Here is a 17,465-nt window from a genome sequence, read left to right as displayed (position 1 = left end):
ATGTGGTCAAGGATAATACCTGGCTGTTAGCTTCTTTGCAGCCAAGATTAAAAAAATAAAAGAGACAAATTACAAAACTCATTATTTGAAAAGACAGCACTTGTTCTTTCTTATGTCAGTGGTGTATAATGCAAAGAGCACTAAGTTTAAGTACGTTGGGTCTGCTACTTATTAACTTCATGGCCATGGACAAATCACAATCTTACTAAGCCACAGTTTTTGCATCTGTGAAACGGAGAGAATACTGAGGCTATTTAATTCCCAAGACAAGATATAAATGCATTTTCTAAACTAACCAATATGAGAAGCTTATATGGAGGCTAGATGTCACAGAAAAAAGAGAACACTAGGAAGTCATTAGATGTTCTGGATCTGCCACTTCTGTGATTTTGAGTAAATCCCAGCCTCTTTGGTCCTCAGTTTCATTAGCTGTGAAATGGGGATGCCACCACCCTCACAGCTATTTGTGTGATAATTTCTGGGAAAAGTCATAATTTGTAAAGCACTATGCAAATGTAAAGTATTATTATTGTAAGCTAGTTTGTAGCTACTATCCTAACTTGAGGTTATTTTAGGATATGAGACTAAAGAAATGTTTCATTTGGCAGTATGCTAGGCTTTCAGTAACAAATGTATAGAATAGTTAAATTTTCAACAGTATGTCTTGCTACTTCAGGAATGGGAATGGGGTGAAATAATACTTCTTTACAATAAACTCCCAGGGCACTGAACTTGGTGTGTTATTGATAAAGTAGTTGTCCAGTGAACACTTAACAGGATAAAATCTACTAGGCAGTTACCTTTTCTATACTCCAACATGATTCAAATGTACCTTGTTGGAACAGCCAAAAAACAGCTTCTCTATCTGCCACTGGAGTAAGGGGCAGTGCAAAGTGAGCTCAGTGAATAATTATAGTTTATTGTTTCCCTATTTCATGGATAAGAAGGTATGAAACAGAATTGGAAGTTCTATTCATTTGATCAGTCAACAAATATTTATTGACTACCCACTATGTGCCAGGCACTGTTCTAGGCTCTGGAGATAGGATAAGAACAAAATAAGGCTGGGTACTCACGCCTGTAATCCAGCACTTTGGGAGGCTGAGGCAGGTGGATCACTTGAGATCAGGAGTTTGAGACCAGCCTGGCCACCATGGTGAAAACCCTGTCTCTACTAAAAATACAAAATAGCTGGGCGTAGTGGTGCATGCCTGTAATCCCAGCTATAATCCTAGCTACTTGGGAGACTGAGGCAGGAGAATTGCTTGAACCCAGGAGGTGGAGGTTGCAGTGAGCCGAGATTGCGCCACTGCACTCTGGCCTGCGTGACAGAATGTAACTCTGTCTAAAAACAAACAAACAAACAAAAAAAACCAAAATAGGGTCAGGCACTGTGGCTCACGTCTGTAATCCCAGAACTTTGGGAGGCCAAGGTGGGAGGATTGCTTGAGCCCAAGAGTTCAAGGTTGCAGTGAGCTATGATTGAACACTGTAGCCTGCAGCCTGGGTAACAGAATGAGACCTTGTCTCAAAAACAAAAACAAAACAAAACAAACAAACAAAAGCAAAACAAAGATCCTGCTCTCTTGGAATCTGTATTTTAGTGGGAGGAAGTTTGTTAGCAAGATAAATAAGTAAAAAGGAGTCTGTTATATGATGGTTGAGTGCTATGAGGAAAATTGGAACTGAGGGAATACAGAGTAATAGTAGGAGGAACTACTTTTAATTTTAACAGCTTTGAAATGTAATTAAAATACCTTACAATTCACCCAATTGAAATGTACAATTCAATGATATTCAATATATTCAGAGTTGAGCAACCATAACCACACTCGATTTTGAAATATTTACATCACTCTATAAATAAAGCAATCACACTCCATTTTCTCCTTTCTGTCGCCCATAGTAACTACTAATCTACTTTCTGTCTCTGAATTTGTCTATTCTGGACCTTTCATATAAATTGAATCATACAATATGTTGTCCTTTGTGACAGGCTTCTTTTATGTAGCATAATCTTTTCAAGGTTACCTGCATTGTAGTTTGTACCAGGTACTTCATTCCTTTTAATTGCCAAGTAATATTTCATTGTAGGGATATACCTTATTTTGTTTATCCATTCTATCAGCCGATGGACATTTATGTTGTTTCTACTTTGGCTATTATGAATAATGCTATGAACATTCATGTTAAAGTTTTTTATGTGGACATAGTTTTGTTTTTATCCTTTGGCATATATAGCTAGGACTAGACTTTCTGGGTCATATGGTAACTTTATGTTAGCCTTGTGAGGAATTGTCAGACTGTTATGCAAAGCAACTTCCCCATTTTACATTTCCATAAGAAATGTATGAGTGTTCCAGTATCTCCACATCCTCTCCAATACTTTTATTTTTGTTTATAGCCATCATAGTGGGTGTGAAGTAATATCTCATGGTGCTTTTGATTTGCAATTCCTGACAGCTAATGATGTTGAACATCTTTTCAAGTGTGTGTGTGTGTGTGTGTGTGTGTGTGTGTGTTAGCAATTTGCATACTTTGGAGAAATGTCTATTTGGATTCTTTGCCCATTTTTTAAATTGATTGTCTTTTTATTGTTAAGTTGTAAAGCTCTTTATATTTCTAGATACAAGACGCTTATCAAATAGATGACTTGCAAAAACATTTTTTTCATTTTGTAGGTCATCTCTTCACTTGGTATCCTTTGAAGGACAAAAGGTTTTAATTTTGATGATGTCTATTTTATATCTTCTTTTGTTACTTGTTACTTTTGGTATCATCTCTAAAAAACCTAATTCAAGGTCATGAAGACTTATCCCTGTTTTCTTCTAAGAGTTTTGTGGTTTTAGGTTTTACATTTAGGTCTTTGATCCATTTTGAGTTAATTTTTATATATGGTATGAACCAGAGGTTCAGCTTCATTCTTTTGCATGTAGATATCCAGTCGTCCCAGCACCATTTGTTGAAAAGACTACACTTTCCCCATTGAATTTTCTTGGTACCCTTGTCAAAATTCAATTGAACATAATTGTGAGGGCACTTCTATTCCATGGAGGGAGATACTACTCTATATAAGGTGATAAGGAGAGGTCTCTCTGAGGTGACATTTAAGCAGAATCCTGAATGTAGTTAGGAAGTGAAGCATACTGATATCTGGGGAACAACATTCTAGGTTATGGGAATAGTAAGTGCAAAGACCATGAGATGGGAGTGTAACTGGTATCTTTGAGGTAAGGAGGCTGGTGTAGCTTGAATGGAAGAGCAAAGATTTGAGATGAAATCAAAGAGATAAGAGAGGAGGGCTGATAGACCATGTTGGACCATGACAGGGACTTTGTCTTTTACTCTATGTATGGCTGGAAGATACTGGAGGCTTTTGAATAGAGAAGTCATGATTTGACTTACCTAAAAAAAAAAAAAAAAAAAAAAAAAAATTACTCTGGCAGCTGTATGAAGAATAGATTTTAGCTGCGTATGGTGGCTCACACCTGCAATCCCAGCACTTTGGGAGGCCAAGGTGGGAGGATTGCTTGGGCACAGGAGTTTGAGACCAGCCTGGGCAACATAGCGAGACCCCATCTCTACAAAAAATAAATTGGCTGGGCATGGTGGCACATGCCTGTAGTCTCAGCTACTTGGGAGGCTAAGGCAGGAGATCACTTGAGTCTAGGAGGTTAAGGCTGCAGTGAGCCATGATCACACCACTGCCTGGGTAACAGAGTAAGACCCTGTCTTTTTTTTAAAAAAAAAAAGGTGGGGGGTGGAGAGACTATTTGGAAACTTATGCCAGTAATTGAGGCAAGAGGTGACAATTTAAAAGTACACTATTAGTGGTGGAGGTGGTGAGAAATGGTAGGATGCTGGATATTTTTTCAAGGTACAAATATAAGAAAAAGAAGGGTAAATGGAAATAATTGTTTTGGCCCGAGCAACTAAAATGATAGAGTTGCTACTTATGAATATGTGGAAGACTGCAGGAGGAGCAGATCTGGAGGTCTGTGTCAAGGAGTCAGGAGTTCAATTTTAGGCATGTTAAGTTTGAGGTATCAATTAGACAAAAAATATCAACAGGCGATTTGGTATGCAGATCTGGAATTGGAAGAAATTATTAGTTGTTAGTGTTAAAGCCTTGAGAGTGAATGGGGTCACCTAATAAGTTAATACCAATAGAAAGGAGAAGAGATCCTAAGTCAGCCCTGGGGCACTCTAATGAAGTTGGTGAGGTAAAAAGGAACTGGCAAAAGTGACTGAAAAAAACCTGGTATCCTCAAAACCAAGTGAAAACAGTGTTTCAGGAAGAAATGAGGGATAGTGTCAAATGCTGCTATATTGAGTAGATTGAGGACTACAAATTAACCTTGGGATTTGGCCATATAGAGATATTTGGTGGCCTGACAAGTTTCTACAGAATGAGGGAAAAAAGACTTTATATAACAGGTTCAAAGAGAATGGAAAGAACAGAAGTAGAGACAGAATACAAGCAATTCTTCAAGGAGTTTGGTTATAAGGAAGGCAAAGCAGAGAAATGTAGTGGTAGCTGGGGGATAAAGTTTTCGTTTTTATTTTTATTGATGGATATCTTAGAGCAATTCTATATTCTGATGGCAGTGATCCAATAAAATAAAAAATGTGAAATGCTGGAAAGGGGACAATTACTGGAATGTGATGTCCTTGAGAAAGCAAGAAAAAATGAGATCTAGTGCACAAGTAGAGGGAATGGACTGGGATAGGAGCAAAGATCATTCTTTCACAATAACAAAGGGAAGGCAGAATATAGGGGTATGCATGTAGGTAGGATGGACGATAAGATGTGAGCATGTGGACAGTCTGTTCTGCTTCTGTTTTCTCAGTAAAAGAGAATAATGCATGATTGTTGTAATTGAAGTGTGAGGACAGAGATGGGAGATATTAGAAGTGTACTAGATTTTTCACTTCATTACATTTACAGTTTATTGTTTAGACAATAGATAAGCAAATAAATAATTACAAATTTTATTCAGTGCTACAGAAAGAAACAAAGTATTGTGATAAGGATAACGGAATTAAATTCATTTAAATAAGGTGACCTTTTTGAAGAGGAAAAATAAGTTCCATTAATATTTTTTTAAATGTTGCTAAATTTTAAAATTATGAAAAAGCATTAGGAATAATATAACAAACATTCATATCCCTACTGCCTGTAATTAATAGATGTAATACTGCTATTATTGTTCAAGCCTTTTTTATTTTTATTTTTTGGGACAGGGTCTTGCTCTGTTGCTGAGGCTGGAGTGCAGTGGCATAATCATGGCTCACTGCAGCCTGAATCTCCTGGGCTCAGGTGATTCTCACACCACAGCCTCTCAAGTAGCTAGAACTACAGGTGTGCACCACCACACATACCTAATTTTTTGTATTTTTTGTGGAGATGGTGTTTTGCCATGTTACCCAGGCTGGTCTTGAACTCCTGGACTCAAGCGATCCAGGCCACCTTAGCCTCCAAAAGTGCTGGGATTACAGATGTGAGCTACCATGCCTGGCTGCCATTTTTAAATTAAAAGAAATAATATAGTTTCTGGTAGATACTTACTAAGTGCTCACTAAGTCAATGTATATTAATGAATAAGTTAATTCTATCAAATTTTAAGATTTGCAAGTATACAAACTAGCCCACATTTATCATATTTTTCTGAACTAATACTACAGCTTACAGTGACCACTGCTTTCCATTTAATTTTCTACTCTAGAATTTTTCTGTAGTTTGAAATATTGACTTTATTAAAAATCAGAACATTTGGCCGGGCATGGTGGCTCAAGCCTGTAATCCCAGCACTTTGGGAGGCCGAGACGGGCGGATCACGAGGTCAGGAGATCGAGACCATCCTGGCTAACACAGTGAAACCCCGTCTCTACTAAAAAATACAAAAAACTAGCCAGGCGAGGTGGCGGGCGCCTGTAGTTCCAGCTACTCGGGAGGCTGAGGCAGGAGAATGGCGTAAACCCGGGAGACGGAGCTTGCAGTGAGCTGAGATCCGGCCACTGCACTCCAGCCTGGGCGACAGAGCGAGACTTCGTCTCAAAAAAAAAAAAAAAAAAAAAAAAAAAATCAGAACATCTGATAAAATAACTTGATTATTAAATTTTTAGTGTCCTGCTGATTTATCCTAATAAGATTTAGCATCAAGGAAACAATATATTCTATGTGAAAAGAGTTATGATTTAAAAAAAATTTAAATTGTATACCATTTAATACACATGTTAAATAGTGTTTCAATTTTGGGAACCTGAAATTTCACATACTTTATTGAGCAGAAATTGTTATTCAACTCCAGTGTTATTCTAATCCTAAATAAGATATTTTGGTCTGTTCATATCACCCTTTTTCAATATATTGATGATCCTTTAGACAGAAGAAATACACTAAAATAAAAGCACTTACTATAAGCCGGGCGTGGTGGCTCACGCCTGTAATCCCAGCACTTTGGGAGGCTGAGGCGGGTGGATCACGAGGTCAGGAGATCGAGACCATCCTGGCTAACATGGTGAAACCCTGTCTCTACTAAAAATACAAAACATTAGCCGGGCATGGTGGCGGGTGCCTGTAGTCCCAGCTACTCAGGAGGCTGAGGCAGGAGAATGGTGTGAACCCGGGAGACAGAGGTTGCAGTGAGCTGAGATTGCAGCACTGCACTCCAGCCTGGGTGACAGAGCGAGACTCTGTCTCAAAAAAAAAAAAAAAAAAAGTACGTACTATAGAAGTAGGCTGCTCTGAAAAATAGAAATAACAATTTTTTGTTTGTTTGTTTTTGAGATGGAGTCTTGCTCTGTTGCCCAGGCTGGAGTACAGTGGACCATCTCAGCTTACCGCAACCTCCGCCTCCTGGGTTTAAGTGATTCTCCTGCCTCAGCCTCCCAAGTAGCTGGGATTACAGGCATCGGCCACCCCATTTGGCTAATTTTTGTATTTTTCTTTTTCTTTTTCTTTTTTGAGACGGAGTCTCACTCTGTCGCCCAGGCTGGAGTGCAGTGGTGCAATCTATGCTCACTGTAAGCTCCGCCTCCTGGGTTTACACCATTCTCCTGCCTCAGCCTCCCGAGTAGGTGAACAGGTGTCCGCCACCACGCTCGGCTAATCTTTTTGCATTTTTAGTAGAGACGGGGTTTCACTATGTTAGTCAAGATGGTCTCAATCTCCTGACCTCGTTATCTGCCCGCCTCGGCCTCCCAAAGTGCTGGGATTACAGGCATGAGCCACTGCACCCAGCCTAATTTTTGTATTTTTAGTAGAGATGGGGTTTCACCATATTGGCCAGGCTGGTCTCAAACTCCTGACCTCAGGAGATCCACCTGCCTCAGCCTCCCAAAGTGCTGGGACTACAGCCGTGAGCACGGCTTACCTGGATGACAGTTTTTAGTTATGGTGATAACAAGACAGCAACATTGTAATACACAAGTTGTATTCATGGCAATGATCAATGGTCTACTCTACATATTAAAAAAAAAAAAAAACCCAGAATACCAAAACATTAGAAGCACATTTAAAAAACAAGGATAATTAGATAAACAGAAAACAAAAATTACATATGTAAAGTTTTTTTTAAATTCTTACCTCCTCACAACATCGCCTGCTTACAATAGCCCTATAGTCAATTCTATCCCAGAGCTGGTCCCTTAACTTTAAGAAATTAGGGAACAATTTTCTCCAGTTTTTCCCTAAAGCCCATGGAAAAATTTCATACTTGGTTTCTTCTTCATCTTCTTCAACTGTATTAGCCAGATACCTAACAAAGAAGATCACAACCCAAAAAAGAAATGGGTAAAGGACAGAAACAGGTAGTTCACACACACCAAAAGACATAAAAATGGCTTATAAACACATGAAAGGTGTTTAACGTTACTTAAAGAAATGCAGTTCAAAAATAGAGATTCAGTTAATTTTACCTTGTTGGGTTCTAGGTATTTCTTATTCCTACAAATCTTGAGCTTTGTTCTGGGATGCAGTTAAAATTACTTTGAAATAGTTTGATTCTTTCAGATGTTGCTTTTATGATTTTTTAGGTGGATCTGGAACAATGTTCAGTCTGGGGCTAGTTATTCCTCACTACTGAAGCAAGACCTTCCTGAATACTCTTCTCAAAGATCCATGAATTATGAATCTTTTCAGCCTGGCTGGTGGGAACAGCCACTATTTGCAGCCCTATGTGAATGTTAGGCAGTATTCTTCCTAATCTTTTCTTAACATCTTTCCCCAGATTCAGGTAATTTTCTTATACACATATGAAACTCAGTATTCTGCTAAATACTTGATGGGGACCAGGTAGGCACAGAAGCAGGAAAACATGACTCATCATAAGGAGAATAATCGATCAAAATCAACCCCAAACTGATACCCATGGTTGACAAGGTTGACATAAAAGATAAGGACATTGAAACAGTTATAACTATTCTGTATGTTCAAAAAGTTAAGTAGACATATTGAAAATGTACTTCTAGAGATGAAAACTACAATGTCTACAATGAAAAATATACTGATTGGGATTAATGGCAGATTAAATACCACAAAGAAAACATCTGTGAATTGAAGACACAATAGAAACTATTCAAGATGAAATACATAGAGAAAAAAGAAACAAAAATCATAAACACAGGATGAGGGCCGGGCATGGTGGCTCACGCCTGTAATCTCAGAACTTTGGGAGGCCAAGGTGGGCGGATTGCTTGAGGCCAGGAGTTGGAGACCTACCTGGTCAACACAGTAAAACCCCATCTCTACTAAAAATACAAAAATTATCTGTGCATGGTGGCCCGCGCCTGTAATCCCAGCTACTTGGGAGGCTGAGGCAGGAGAATCACTTGAACCCGGAAGGCAGAGGTTACAGTGAGCCACTGAGATCGAAACACTGCACTCCAGCGTGGGCGACGGGGAGATTGTCTCAAAAAAAAAAAAGAAAGAAAGAAAGAAAGAAAGAAAGAAAGAAAAGAAAAAAATTAAAAAAAAATAAACAGAGCATCAGTTTGATGTGGCACTTCAAGGAATAGGTGGAATTGGAGACTCTAAAGGCCGGTATCAATAACAATGCAGGATTCTTTCAATGCTTTGTAATCTGAATAGGGCAGACAGAAAATCAGAAGACATTTGAAGGAATAACAGCTGAAACTTTTTGAAATTTAGTAAAAACTATAAACCTACAGAGAAGTTCAATGAACCTCAAAGCACATGAAACATGAAGAAAATTAAACCAATGAACAGCATAACCAAATTGCTCAAAACCAGTGATAAAGAGTAAATCTTAAAAGTAGAGAAAAAATAACATATTAGATAACACAGGCACCACGATTAGGATGGGGTAGATTTCTCATTGGAAATAATACAAGTCTCACAGATGACTTTCCAAGAAAAACAGGCAACTTACAATAAAAATACTATAAAACACATAAGGGAACAAGGTACCAAGAGCAGAAACAGACCGTGAAATCTGAAAGTAATGGAATAGACACAAAATGTAAGAATAACTATTTCCAGTACATGTAAAAAAATTAAAAGTACCTTGATAATATGATAAATGGAAAAGTATATTTGAAAAATAAGAAAATAGAACTTTTATAAATGCAAAATTTTATAATGAAATTAATTAGCATATTAGACATAAGCTGAAGATAAAATTAGTGAACTGAGAGATAAATCTAAATAAATGATCTAAAATGCAGCCCAAAGAAACATAGATAGAAAATAGCAAAGATTGGCCAGGGTCGGCGGCTCACGCCTGTAATCCCAGCACTTTGGTAGGCCGAGGCGGGTGGATCACGAGGTCAGGAGATTGAGACCACCCTGGCTAACATGGTGAAACTCCGTCTCTACTAAAAATACAAAAAAAATTAGCCAGGCGTGGTGGCAGGCGCCAGTAGTCCCAGCTACTCGGGAGGCTGAGGCAGGAGAATGGTGTGAACCCGGAGGCAGAGCTTGCAGTGAGCTGAGATGGTACCACTGCGCTCCAGCCTGGGCGACAAGAGCGAGACTCCATCTCAAAAAAAAAAAAAAAAAAAAAAAGAAGAAGAGAAAAAGAAAATAGCAAAGATGGGAATGGGTGCGGTGGCTCACTCCTATAATCCCAACACTTTAGAAGGCCGAGGCAGGTGAATTGCTTGAGCTGAGGAGTTCGAAACCCAGCCTGGGCAACATGGAGAAAACTCGTCTCTACAAAAAAATACAAAAAATTAGCTGAGTGTCGTGGTGAATGTCTGTGGTCCTGGCTATTTGGGAGATTGAGGTGGGTGGATCACTTGATCCCGGGAGGTGGAGATCACAGTGACCTGAGATCGCACCACTGCACTCCAACCTGGGCAACAGAGTGAGACTGTCTAAAAAAAAAAAAAAAAGAGAGAGAGAGAAAGAAAGAAAAAGAAAATTTCAAAAATAAGTGATGTAGAAGACTAAGTGAGGCATAACAAGTTTAACTGGTTTCAAAAGGAGAAAAAGGACATAGCAGAGGAAGAGGAATATTTGAAGAGACAGTGGATAGAATTTTCTGAGTTGTCTGTTGAAAGGCATCAATCTTCACGTTGGGCTGATTGGCTCACGTCTGTAATCCCAGTACTTTTGGAGGCTGAGGCGGGTGGATTACCTGAGGTCAGGAGTTCGAGGCCAGCCAGGCCAATATGGTGAAATTCTGTCTCTACTAAAAATACAAAAGTTAACCAGGCATGGTGGGACCTGTAGTCCCAGCTACTTGGGAGATTGAGGTGGGAGGATCACTTAAACCTGGGAGGCGGAGGTTGCAGTGAGCCAAGATTGTGCCAATGCATTCCAGCCTGGGTGACAGAGCAAGACTCCATCTCAAAAAACAAAAAAACAAAAACAAAAAACATCAATCCTTAATCTTCAAATCCAGAAAGCTTACCATATCCCAAGTAGGTTATTAAAAAGAAACCAGTGCCAAACACCAAAGAGGTCTTAAAAGCAGCCAGAAGGCCAGGTGTGTGGCCCACGCTTGTAATTCCAGCACTTTGGGAAGGATGGCTTGAACTCTGGAGTTTGAGACCAGCCTGGGCAACATGGCAAAACTCCATCTCTACAAAAAAAAAAATTAGCCAGGTGTCACGGTGGTATGTGCCTGTGGTCTCAGCTACTCAGGAGGCTGAGGCAAGAAGATCACTTTAACCCTAGAGGTAGAGGTTGCAGTGAGCCAAGATCATGCTGCTGCACTCCAGCCTGGGTGACAGAGTGAAACTCTGTCTCAAAAAAAAAAAAAAAATTAAGACTCTCCTATATGTTAGTAATTGGAAGATGAAATAAAAAGTAACATGTTCCTTGACCATAAGGATAAGGAGCCTACAATTAAGTAGAGAAGGCAAGTGAGTATGAAACAAATAATTGTGAAAGGTAGTGTGGAAGAATGATAATAGAAGTTCAGAGTCTTATAAGAATAAACAGAAAGGAAACATTATAAGACTGTATAAAAATGAAAAGAACTTGAGCTTTAGAACTATGGCTGAGAAAATATTTAATGAGAACTATTGAGGCCATACAAAAAGTATGATTATACTTAAAATGGAAATTATAATTCATGTTATTTTTAATATGGAGCTTACATAATACAACATGCAATACAACCTTACAGATAATTTTATTGCATAAACTCAATAGTGCTCTACTGGTAATAACTTTATAAAACAAGTGAAACAAATTCAATTTCAGGCATCTAGTAAGATTTAAACTAAAGCTTCTTTTGGTTTGTTTTTAATTCTCAGGTGAAAAAACCCACAAAATAAATATTGCATCAAGTTACAAATACAATACAATACTGAGATATATAAACAGCAATTTAACTTAGTGGTCGATGGCTGAATTTGGTCATTGATAACCATGCCTGAGTTTGTGCCCCTGCTTTACTGCTTACTAACTTGTTTGCTCTTAGCAAGTACTTAATCTTCCTCTCAGTTTCCTCATCTGTAAAATGGGGATAATAAAAAATTTATTTCATAGGGAAAATTAAATGAGTTAATACTACATTAAAATTTTTTGTGGTGCCTTGCACATAGTACTCAGTATTACCTAATACTATTATATTTTTCCAGTTTAGCAATCATCCCAAATTTTGAGTTCATTTTTCCCTGTGTACTGGAAAATGTATCTCCTGAATACATGTAGAAATCAGTTTCTTCAGCCAGGAGCAGTGGCTCATGCCTGTAAGCCCAGCACTTTGGGAGGCCGAGGCAGGCAGATCATGAGGTCAGGAGATCGAGACCATCCTGGCTAACACAGTGAAACCCCGTCTCTACTAAAAATACAAAAAAATTAGCTGGGCATGATGGCAGGGGCCTGTAGTCCTAGCTACTTAGGAGGCCGAGACAGGAGAATTGCTTGAACCTGGGAGGTGGAGGTTGCAGCGAGCCAGGATAACACCACTGCACTCCAACCTGGGTGACAGAGAGAGACTCTGTCTCAAAAAAAAAAAAAAAAAAAGAAATCAGTTTCTTCTAGTCCTTTTTTTTTTTTTTTTTTTTTGAGACGGAGTCTCTCTCTGTCACCCAGGCTGGAGTACAGTGGTGATCATAGCTCACTACAGCCTTGAACTCCTGGGCTCAAGTGATCCTCTTCATCTCAGCCTCCCAAGTAGTTGGCACTACAGGCACACGCCACCATGCCTGGTCAATTTTTTTATTTTTATTTTTGTAGAGACTTGCTATGTTGTCCAGGCTGGTCTTGGACTTCCAGCCTGAAGCAATCCTTCCACCCCGCCTCCCAAAGTGCTGGGATTACAGGCATAAGCCACTATACCCAGTCTAGTCCTATTTCTTTAATCACTCTTTGATTCTGAATTAAATACACTTTGAGTAAAAACTTAATCTTCAGTGCTGACAGCTATTGTGATATTCAACTTAAATATTTTTTATATGTGTTTTCTAGTTAAACACTTGAAATTATATTCATGTGGCCGGGCGTGGTGGCTCATGCCTGTAATCCTAGCACTTTGGGAGGCTGAGACAGGCAGATCACTCAAGGTCAGGAGTTCGAGACCAGCCTGGCCAACATGGTAAAACCTCGTCTCTACTAAAAATACAAAAAATTAGTTCGGCGTGGTGGCAGGTGCCTGTAATCCCAGCTACTTGGGAAGCTAAGGCAGGAGAATCTCTTGAATCCGGGAGGCGGAGGTTGCAGTGAGCCAAGATTGCACCACTGCACTCCAGCCTGGGTGACAGAGTGAGACTCCGTCTCAAAAAAAAAAATCCATATATATGTACATTCATGCATTCCCAACTGCAGCATTATATCCAGCTATAGGGTAGAAAAGGATATATATGTGTGTGTGTGTGTGTGTGTGTGTGTGTGTGTGTGTATATATATATATATATATATATATATATATTTTTTTTTTTTTTTTTTTTTCCCTGAGACGGAGTCTCGCTCTGTCTCCCAGACTGGAGTGCAGTGGTGTGATTTCAGCTCACTGCAACCTCCACCTCCAGGGTTCAAGCAATTCTCCTGCCTCAGCCTCCCGAATAGCTGGGATTATAGGTGCCCGCCACCATGCCCAGCTAACTTTTGTATTTTTAGTAGAGATGGGGTTTTAACCATGTTGGCCAGGTTGGTATTGAACTCCTGACCTCAGATGATCCACCCGCCTCAGCCTCCCAAAGTGCTGGGATTACAGGCGTGAGCCACCGCACCTGGCTGGAAATATATTCTTAAATAATACAAAGTCTAAATGAATTCTGACCTATAGATTGGAAAATCATTTCACAGATTACAATGATAATATAAACTAATATAAAGTCAATGGAAGAATTGGAAAACAAACTGTATTCCTTTGTCACAGCTCAGTGTGTTTAGTAAAAGAGCCAGTGAATACCAGTGGTATCAAATATGAATAATGCCTATGTTAGATATATAGGTCCACAAAGATTATGTTTAGAGCATTTCTACAAGTTGTTCAATGTAAAAGGGCAATGATGATGGTGATTTTTACTATATATTAATGGAAAATTTCAGAGAATATTCTGGTTTGAAAAAATATTTAAGTCACAAAGAGGAGAATTTGGGATAATTTACATGGAAGCATTCTGAAAAATGTAAAACATGCAATACAAACTGAAGTGGAATACTCCAAGAAATCTTGGCCAGGCGCAGTGGCTCACACCTGTAATCCCAGCACTTTGGAAGGCCAAGGCGGGTGGATCACGAGGTCAGGAGATCAAGACCATCCTGGCCAACATGGTGAAACCCCGTTTCTACTAAATATACAAAAATTAGCTGAGCGTGGTGGCACGTGCCTATAATCCCAGCTACTTGGGAGGCCGAGGCAGCATAATCTCTTGAACCAGGGAGTCAGAGGTTGCAGTGAGCCAGGATCATGCCACTGCACTTCAGCCTGGCAATAGAGTGAGATTCCGTCTCAAAAAAAAAAAAAAAAGGAAATCTTAGGCATATAGCGTAAGTGAAAAAAACATAAAAATATCCTATTAAAGTAAAAAATGTATAGCATTTATACAGGAAGACCTATTCAAAGATATACATAAGGTTTTAAACAGCCTCTGTTTTAAATAAGGTGTAATATATATAACAGATAACACAAAAACGACTTAGTAGAAAGTATACTTACAGAGCAATAAAGAAATTTATCCTGGTATGCTCACTTATAGTAAATTTAGCCCTCTTGAAATAAACAAAGGTCATAGCCAAAAGATACTATAACGAAAAAAGTTAAAAATTAATATTAATATTTTGCTTTCACAAAGAAAACTGCTTTAAAATAGTTAACATTAAAATTTTCTGATGAATAAGTTAAAACAATAAAGTGTTACTTATTATAGAATTGTGTACTTACTTTTTGACTTTCTGTAATCCACCATGTGAACAGTGAAAAGTAATTCTTGACTATTTATTATATCATTATTTACTAGAACGGACTCCTAAATTTTATTATTGTCAATAGTTTGAGCTAAAATCCCACTTTTATCTAATTTAAACTTCAAATCTATACAGAAATTGAAGTAACAGCAAAATGAACAGCCATGCATCCTCACTTAGATGCACCAAATTTGCCATGTTTGCTATCTCTATTTATGTGTATGTATGTGTATATATAATTTTTCTAAGCCCTTTGAGTTAGTTGCAGACATCCATACTAACTTTTTAAAATAACTTGTTAAAATGATTTCCAAATGACTTCAGAAATTAGAATAACATGGTTCTATTTTCATGGGGAGAATGTGTTTTAAAGATATTATTAGAAAGATACATCTCTAGCCTGATTATTAGCACATAGGCCATGTTCTGTCTGTTCAAATTAAAAACAAGTTACAATAATATATCAGATTATCTCTCATAAGACATTTATTCATCCTATTGTAACAGGATTTGCCACAAAGGTGATACCAAGTTTTCACAGTAATTTCCAGTAAAGTACTCTTGAGATAGTGTTAAGATACAGTAGTTACTTTTCAAACACTGCCCCCTTCTGTGCAACAACTTTAATGCACCTTAAAACCGTAAAGTTTAAAACTTCCTGACGGGCGCGGTGGCTCAAGCCTGTAATCCCAGCACTTTGGGAGGTCGAGGCCGGTGGATCACAAGGTCAGGAGTTCGAGACCAGCCTGGCCAATATAGTGAAACCCCATCTCTACTAAAAATACAGAAAAAGTAGCCAGGCGTGGTGACACATGCCTGTAATCCCAGCTATTTGGGAGGCTGAGGCAGGATAATTGCCTGAACCCGGGAGGCGGAGGTTGCAGTAAGCTGAGATCATGCTACTGCACTCCAGCCTGGATGACAGAGTGAGACTCCATCTCAAAAGAAAAAGAAAAAAAAAACCCATCATAACTCCACATGAATTGTATATTTGATATTACAGCATTACTGTTAATTTTTAAAAGTATTATGACATTGTAATTGTTTTAAAATAGCCCTTAACTTTTAGTGATATATTGTGAAATATTTATGGAAAAATGTTAGGATGTCTGGGATCAGCTTCAAAATAATCCAGTTTTTGGTGAGAAGCATTAGAAGAAACAAGAACGGCCACAGTTGATCTACTGTAGCTAGATGAGAGGCATATGGAGGCTGTTTGTTCTATTTACTTCAAATTGTGTATGTTTTAAATTTTCCAAAATGAAATTTTAAAAATTTTATAAACCTTCTTCTAGTGTATCCCTGTCATCTTAAGCTTAAATAAAAATGTTCACCCCAGTACTTTGTATTTAATCACAAGCTAACCTTCCATTAATTCCCTTTACTGTTGGCTAGTAGTGATGTAAAGTCACGCTTAATTTTCAAATATGACTGCTTGATACAAAATGGCATTTACAAAGCTGAAAATTCTTAGCACAAGAAATTTTTTTCTAAAATAAAAAGCTGAAAATTTTATTTTATTATTATTATTTTTGAGACAGAGTCTTGCTCTGTCACCCAGGCTGAAGTGCAGTGGCTCCATCTCGGCTCACTGCAACCTCTGCCTCCTGGGATCAAGCAATTCTCCTGTCTCAGCCTCCTGAGTAGCTGGGACTATGGGTGCACGCCACCACACCCGGCTAATTTTTGTATTTTTTAGTAGAGACGGGGTTTCTCCATGTTGGCCAGGCTAGTCTTGAACTCTTGATCTCAGGTGATCTGCCTGCCTCAGCATCCCAAAGTGCTAGAATCACAGGCATGAGTCACAAAGCTGAAATTTTAACCATTCAACAAAATCTAAAGAACATAGAAACATCGCTGCTCCCAATGTGTAAGTTAGACATTCTTTTATGAAACACTGATTCCTAAAGAACATGTTAAACTAATTTTACCTACAAAATTACTGAGATTTGTTTTCTCTGAGTTACTTACAAAATACTAAAATGCAGACTACCTCAGTAAATCTCAGAATATTTTTTCTCCACAACCTGATAAAAGGTAATAACTGATTAAAATGCATTAAGTCTATACTGATTTTTTGTTTGTGTTTTTTTGTTTGTTTGTTTTTTTGTTTTTAAGACAGGGTCTTGTTCTGTCACCCAGGCTTGAGTGCAGTGGTGGTATCACAGCTCACTGCAGCCTTGATCTCCCTGGCTCAAGCAATCCTCCTGCCTCAGCCTTCTAGGTAGCTGTGACTACAGGTATGAGTCACCATGTCCAGATAATTTTTTTTTTTTTTTTAATTAGAGACCAGGTCTCCCTGTGTTGCCAAGACTGGTCTTGGAACTCGTGGGCTTAAGTGACCCTCTGATGCCTTGGCCTTCCAAAGTGTTGGGATTACAGGCATGAGCTGCCACACCTGTTCTGCTTTCTGTTTTCAATACAAATATAAATTTAAGGTCATTTAAATGTAATCAATAATATTCTACAATTCTTCAAGTATAGACTCAATCTATGCTATATGCTAATTCCAAAAATTAATGTGTAAAGATTCTGCTTCGAAGGAGCAGCGCAGGCTAGCTCTTATTTTTTTTAATTTTTAAATTTAATTAATTTATTTAGAGACAGAGTCTTGCTCTATTGTCCAGGCTGGAATGCA

General features: G+C 38.4%; 1 protein-coding gene across 4 annotated transcripts in view; it reads right to left on the bottom strand.

Annotated features, from left to right (window-relative positions):
• Nucleotides 1-17,465, bottom strand: part of LOC105479726 (speedy/RINGO cell cycle regulator family member A) — a 38,660-nt gene that overhangs the window by 12,471 nt on the left and 8,724 nt on the right. For all 4 annotated transcript variants that reach the window (XM_011737889.2, XM_011737887.2, XM_011737888.2 and 1 more), the window contains exons 4-5: nt 14,580-14,665; nt 7,589-7,760 (exon numbers count right to left, since the gene is read on the bottom strand). In XM_011737889.2, the coding sequence (XP_011736191.2) occupies nt 7,589-7,760; nt 14,580-14,665 (258 nt within the window). The remainder of the gene's footprint in view (nt 1-7,588; nt 7,761-14,579; nt 14,666-17,465) is intronic.

This window comes from Macaca nemestrina, chromosome 13 (assembly GCF_043159975.1).
Source record: "Macaca nemestrina isolate mMacNem1 chromosome 13, mMacNem.hap1, whole genome shotgun sequence".
Classification (NCBI taxonomy): Eukaryota; Metazoa; Chordata; class Mammalia; order Primates; family Cercopithecidae; genus Macaca; species Macaca nemestrina.
This window is presented reverse-complemented; position numbering and strand designations above follow the sequence as displayed.